We start from the raw sequence: 5,880 nt of genomic DNA, 5'->3' as shown, positions 1-5,880 counted from the left end.
CGCCCCAGCCCCTTCCGCCGCGGCCCCAGCCCGCGCCGCGGCGGCCCTCCCGGCCGAGCCCGCAGCCCGCCGCGCCGCCGCAGCCCGCCGCGCCGCCGCTCGCCGTCGCCGCCGCGGCGCAGGGGGCGCAGCAGCAGCCCCAGCAGCAGCAGCAGCCGCAGCCGCGGGCGCCGGAGGTCCTCCAGCAGCAGCAGCTACAGTTCCTCTTCCCGCAGCAGGAGCAGGGGCAAGCGCTGAGGTGGCTCCCCCGCTGACCTGGCACCCTACCCTACCACCACCCCCGATCTCACTGCTGCCCGCTGGTGTGGCGGCATCCCCGCCGCATCGAGCACCAAGTTGCCGGCACCGGGCGCCGCACATTGATAGCACCACCACACCCGACTGCACGCCTGTGCCATTTGTTCCTCTGCTTTAGTTCCGATCCCACCGCCACCCACCAATCATCCTTGCATCATCGACCGCCACACCCCACTTTGGAAGCGACGCCAAACCTGCCGTGAAGTTGTGTGCGCCCCGCTGTAACCCACCCAGCATGACATGCTTACACAGCCAACCGGCAGCCGGTGTCGCCGATGCACGTCGAATTGACGCATCAAGCAGCAGGCTCGCGCATCCAGCTGCTCGCCTCTCACTCCTGGATCGCCTCCACGCCGCTCCAGTGCGCCCGGCTGGCCTGCCGCTGCAAGCCGCTGCACGTGCGCGCGATCCTGGTGCCAGCTGCCGCGGCACCGCCGGCGGGCGGGCGGCCCAGGGACGCCCGCCGCTGCAGCTCCTGCGCTCTGTCCTGGGTGCGCTCGCTGGCCTCTAGGGCTGCCTGGGAGGCCACCCAGGACCCCTCCTGGTCGTCCAAGCCCAGCTGTACCGCCTCCAGCAGCTGGATACTGCTGGTACGGCGGTACAGCTCCCGCTGCTGGCTGCTGCCCGCGCGGCGGCCGGGAGATGCCGGAGGCAGGAAGCCGCTGCCACAGCTGCCCAGGCTGGAGCCGGGCGGGCCCGGGGTGGCCTGCCGGCTGCTGCCGCCGCTGCCGCTGCCGCTGCCGCTGCCGCTGCAGCTGCTGTAGCAGGGCCCCATGCTTGCTCGGTGCTGTGCCAGGGCGGGGCTGTGGCCGCGGGCGACGATGCCGCCGCTCCAAGGCCGGGGCAGCAGCTGGGTGGCTGGGAGGCCCGGGCTCAGCGGCGCGACAGACGGTGGGAGAGGAGTGGGCACCCGTCCGATGAGCGCCCCCTGCGGCACCGCCAACACCCCTGACGCAGCTGCTGCAGGCTTGGCAGAGTGCGACTGTGGGCCGGCAGCCGGCTGCCCTCCATCCTCGCTGCCAGTCCCTGGGTCCGGCAGCGCAGCAGCAGGCGCCCCGCAGCAGCGGGCGGGTGCCTCCTGCTGCGCCGCTCCGTCGGTCGAGCAGCGGCCAGGACTGGCGGCCTGCGCCGGTGCTGCTGTTGCGGTGTCATCTCGCTGGCTGCTGACCCTTTCTGCGCTCGCCCCCACCGCGGCTGGTGCTGCCTCAAGCCCTGTTGCTGGCAGGCTGCCAACGGGACCACCCACCTGCTGCTGTGGGGTGGCAGTGCCCCGCGGCGGCTGCTCCTCACTACACAGCTGTGACTCATCACATGCTGCCCCTGCCCTGCCCTTCGCCACGGGGGCAGCGCCTCCACAGCGCCCCGCCTGGCGCACTGCCGCCTGGCGCACTGCCGCCTGGCGCTGCCTGCGGCGCCGCTGCCGCAGGGCCGCTAGCTGCCGGGCCAGGGCGGCTCCCGCCAGCCGCCGCCGCTGCCCGCAGGCTCCGCGATAGGCGGCCTGTATGACGCGAGCCGCCAGCCGGTCGGACGCCTGCTTCAGGTCGCGCAGCAGGCACAACAGGCACTGCGCTCGGTGCCTCCGGTAGTGGCGCTGGATGGTCAGCGCGGCGGCCTGGGCCCGGCCCGCCGCCGCCGCCTGCTTCTGGTGCTGCTGCTCCGCCGCGCGCTGCGCTGCCAGCAACAGGGCAGCCTCTCCACACTCCTCTACGTCGCTGTCTTCTGGGGAGGCCGGCTGCGGCTGAATGTGCGGCGGCGGCGGCTGAGGCGGCGGCACTGGCAGCTGCGCTTCTGGCGGTTGGGAGGGCGGCGCCTGCACTGCAGGGGTCTCCCAGGGCATGTGCTGGGGGTAGGCAACTGGCGCGCCGCCAGGCTGTGGCTCCTCATCCTCCTCCAGGACCAACCCCTGGCAGGCAGGCACGGAGGTGGACAAGCGGGCAGCGACTGTCACGTGCGGTCAATTGATGCGCATGCTTTTTCAGACGCCGGGAGCACCAGCCGACACAACTCCCTGCGGGTGGAGGCGCCACCTGGCCCAACCACGTGACTATGGGAACCCTCAGCCTTCCAGCACCCACCGTGGCGAGGAAGTCGTTGAGCCGCTTGACTCGGTCCAGCACCCGCCCGCCGCCGGCGGTGGCCTCCCGCAGCCCCTGGCGGCACCTGGCGCGGAAGGACGGGTCGCTGGCCAGGCGGCGGGCCACCATTTCGGGCCGGTCTTTGGGCTTGGGCTTGGGGCTTGGGGCCATGTCCGGGATGGCGGAGTGCGCGAGCGGGAAGCAAGCCCAACGAGCGTGGGACTGATTGGGAGATCGGTCGGGAAAAACGTGGGGTTGGACGAGGGCCATTTGGCGTCCCGTTTGGTCGTCTTCCGGTTGGACAGGAAGACCTCCCGAGATGAAGGCCCCAGCTCTTCCCCGTCCGGCCATCACTCTCGCCCAACGCACTGACCATCCATCCCGACATCTAGGTGCGTCTTCCCTGCTCAGATCGTGCGGTCGCTGTAGGCCATCAACCCACCTCCGCTGCAAAGCCTTGCAGGCGAGACTCATGGCGGAAGCGGCTAAGGCTCTCTTCGGTACAAGCCCTCCGAAGGCTGGGGATCACAAAGGTGAGTCGGGGCACAGGGTTGGACAATTCGGGTGGCCAGTGAAGCCCTCGGTTCCGCCTGGCGCTCCTGACCAGATGAGGGGCGGGCCCCCGGCCCTCCCAGCTCGCCTCCGACACGCACGGGCCAGCCAGAGTGGGCCTGCCGCCGCCAGCGGTTGCCGCCGCCGGGTTTGCCGCTTGCTGCTCTTGCAGCACTGAGGCTGCCCTCCGCACCGGCCTCCTGCCTGCACCCACCTTGCAGACAAACTTGCAGCCAAGAAGCAGCACGAGCGCGAGGTGCATGATGCGCTGAAGCAGGCGCAGGTGCGGCGCGGGGCGCGGCTGGCAGCGGGTCACGGCTTGGACTCCGCGTTGCTCGGCAACCCTCACAAGCCTCTGCCCACATGCCCGTGCACCTCCGCTGCTGCAGCGCGAGAAGAAGGAGGAGGCGAAGAAGGCGGCGGAGGCGGCCAAGCAGCTGCTCAAGGAGGAGCGCATGCTGCACGACACAAAGCGCGCCCACGCCGACGCTCGGCGGCAGCAGCACCGCGAGGAGCACAAGCAGACGGGCCAGATGTGCGAGCACGGCGTTGTGAGTCGGCAGGGGGTGCACCTCCCTGAGCCGGCGCATGCCCTGAGCATGGGTCGGAAGGGCCTGCATCAGCGTGCCACCTGCCGCCAATCTCCTGGCGCCAACCGTGCGCGGGCCCGCCTTGCTCCCACCTGACACCCCTGCAGTGGCGGTGCAAAATCTGCTTCCCGCACGGAGAGCACCACTGAGCGGCCCTTGGAGCATGCCGGCGGGAGCCTGCCTGCCTTGTCCAAGGTGTGGCAGCGCCTCGCGACACAGCACAGCAGCCGGACTTGAAGAACTGCCAACCTGTGCCTGCCCTGGTCGCACCACACGCCCTCCTGGCCACCCCAGCCTGCAATGGCAATTGGCACCGCTGCCGCCGCATCAGCTTCCGTAGCTTGCTTGCCGCGGCTCAGATCCAGGCTGTGGCCCTGGGTGCTGCATAGGCGCCTGGGGCCTTAGCGGCAGTCCTCTCCTTTCCAACAGAACTGAAATATTGAGAGAGTGTATTCCTAACTTGGCGTGTGTAACATCAATGAGAGCTGGCTTGGCTTGAGATGCCTGTGGCTGGCTGCCAGGACTGCTTGGCTCACCCCCTCTGGCCGCACAGCGGCCCTCAGCCACCGCCCTGGGGGTGCATTGGCTGTTTAATCGCTCGGTGCTAACAGTTAGTTGACCATAAAATCCGGTTGGCATCAAGGTTGGCGGAGACAAGGAATAGGCAGCGAGGGAGGGGGAGCTCGCCTGGCGCCTCACTGCTGCGACGTGCGCCGGCTCTGCAGGTTGGCCAGCCGCTGCTGCAGGCTCTGCAGCTGGGCAGGGAGGGGGGGCGCACGCCCCCGGTGAGCGGCACGCGACTGGGAGGCGGCGGCGAGCAGAAACGGCACACGCAGCATGCTGTGGACGCAGCATGCGCGTGGCTGCAACAGCGGCAGGAAAGCTGGTGACGCCACCCAGCCGCCCACCCACCTCCAGGCTGCTGCTCATGTGTGACAGGTCCCCCCCGCCGGTGCTGGACCGGCCGGTGGCGGGCTGGCTGCCGGCAGACGGCGGGCCGACAGGCGCCGCCGCGTCGCCGCCCGTGCTGAGCCGCATCAGCGACAGCCGCTCGCGCATCGACGCCATGCGCACGCTGTTGGCGGCGGCGCTGGCAGGCGACAGCGCGGCCGCGCCGCCCCCGGGGCTCTGCGCCTGCTGCCGCCCGTCGGCGGCGGTGGGCGGCGATAGCGGCGGGCGCTGCAGCGCCAACGGCGGCACCGGCGGTGTGCGCCGGCCCGAGGCCGCCGCCTCGGCCTGCGCGGCCCCAGGCCCCGCCTCCTGCGCCTGCTGCTGCTGCTGCTGCTGCGGGGCGGCCGTGCCCTCCCCGCCGCCGCCGGCAGCCCGCTCCTGCGCCTCCAGCGCCGCCAGTCCGCTGTCGATGAAGTGGCGGAACATGTCTGAGGTGGTGGCGATGTACCGCTCCACAAACGCGGGATACTCGCTGCGGCGGGGAAAAGGGGGGGTGGCACGGACCGAGCAGCAGCGGGCCACGGGTCGGCATGGGGCCCCCAGCCCCTTGGAGCACGCGCAGGCACACAGCCCAGAAACAGCACAGGCGGGCGGCGGAGGGAGAAACAGTTGCTGTGCCCAAGGTCGACCCACCCACACCACACCCACACCGCCACCCGCAAAATTACAAACGCACAGGTAACACCACACACACCACAACCACTCCACACCACACCACACCACACCACACAGCACCCGCACCCAGCCTCACCTGCGCAAGATGTAGAGCTCCTGCATGGCGGCCCCGCTCTGCTCGCGCTGCATCAGCCGGCTCATCACATCCTTGAGGCGCCCCTTGAGCTCCACCTTCTGCTGCTCGCTCAGCGCGGCCGCCACCATCTGCTGCACCGCCGCCGCCCGCGCGCCGCCGCCCTCGCCGCCGTCGCTGCTGGGCGAGCGAGAGGCGGCGGAGCCGGCGCCACTGGCGGCGGGGACCGCGGCTGCCGCCGCCGCCGCGGGCGCCTGGATCAGCCCGCTCTGGCTCAGGGTCTGCAGGTTGAGGCTGATGTAGGCAAAGATGATAGGCTGGGGGTCGGCGTCACGCCCGGGGATGCAGGCGGCATACTGGTAGATGTCGTAGCCCTGTGGGGAGGTGAAGGAGGCGGGGGAGGCGGGGAGGCACGGGGTCAGCGGCAGCCGCAGCGGCACAGCGCTGCTGGCGCGCGACCGGCGGTCGGCACACGCCGCGCAGCAGCTTGCACACCCCTGGCGCGGCCCCAGCCCTGCAGCTATAGCCCACCAGCATCTTGCAGAGCTCGTGCAGGATGGTCTTGACCATGCGCAGCGGCTTGTCGTCTGAGGAGGAGCGCTTGCGGATCTCGTCCACGCCCAGCGACAGGAAGAAGTCGTGCAGGGTGAAGAGCAGGCCGGACAGG

At 70.7% G+C, this 5,880-nt stretch overlaps 3 protein-coding genes across 3 annotated transcripts in view; 1 reads left to right on the top strand and 2 right to left on the bottom strand.

Moving 5' to 3' along the window:
- Window positions 1–254, top strand: part of CHLNCDRAFT_138910 (hypothetical protein) — a gene marked incomplete at both ends in the record, with an annotated part of 1,180 nt that extends 926 nt beyond the window's left edge. The window contains one exon of the mRNA XM_005844553.1: window positions 66–254. Coding sequence (XP_005844615.1) covers window positions 66–254 — 189 coding nt within the window. The remainder of the gene's footprint in view (window positions 1–65) is intronic.
- Window positions 255–628: 374 nt separating this feature from the next.
- Window positions 629–2,543, bottom strand: CHLNCDRAFT_138909 (hypothetical protein; the record flags this gene model as incomplete). The annotated part of the gene is made up of 3 exons (XM_005844457.1): window positions 629–1,279; window positions 1,544–2,200; window positions 2,373–2,543. 3 exons carry the CDS (start codon window positions 2,541–2,543, stop codon window positions 629–631), a joined length of 1,479 nt encoding a protein of 492 aa, XP_005844519.1.
- Window positions 2,544–4,209: 1,666 nt separating this feature from the next.
- CHLNCDRAFT_138907 (hypothetical protein) overlaps window positions 4,210–5,880 on the bottom strand; it is a gene marked incomplete at both ends in the record, with an annotated part of 13,434 nt that continues 11,763 nt past the window's right edge. The window contains 4 exons of the mRNA XM_005844456.1: window positions 4,210–4,263; window positions 4,427–4,937; window positions 5,217–5,587; window positions 5,745–5,822. Coding sequence (XP_005844518.1) covers window positions 4,210–4,263; window positions 4,427–4,937; window positions 5,217–5,587; window positions 5,745–5,822 — 1,014 coding nt within the window. The remainder of the gene's footprint in view (window positions 4,264–4,426; window positions 4,938–5,216; window positions 5,588–5,744; window positions 5,823–5,880) is intronic.

Source organism: Chlorella variabilis (assembly GCF_000147415.1).
Source record: "Chlorella variabilis unplaced genomic scaffold CHLNCscaffold_22, whole genome shotgun sequence".
In the NCBI taxonomy this organism is placed as follows: Eukaryota; Viridiplantae; Chlorophyta; class Trebouxiophyceae; order Chlorellales; family Chlorellaceae; genus Chlorella; species Chlorella variabilis.
Note: the sequence above shows the minus strand (reverse complement) of the source record. Positions and strands in the feature narration are given on the sequence as shown.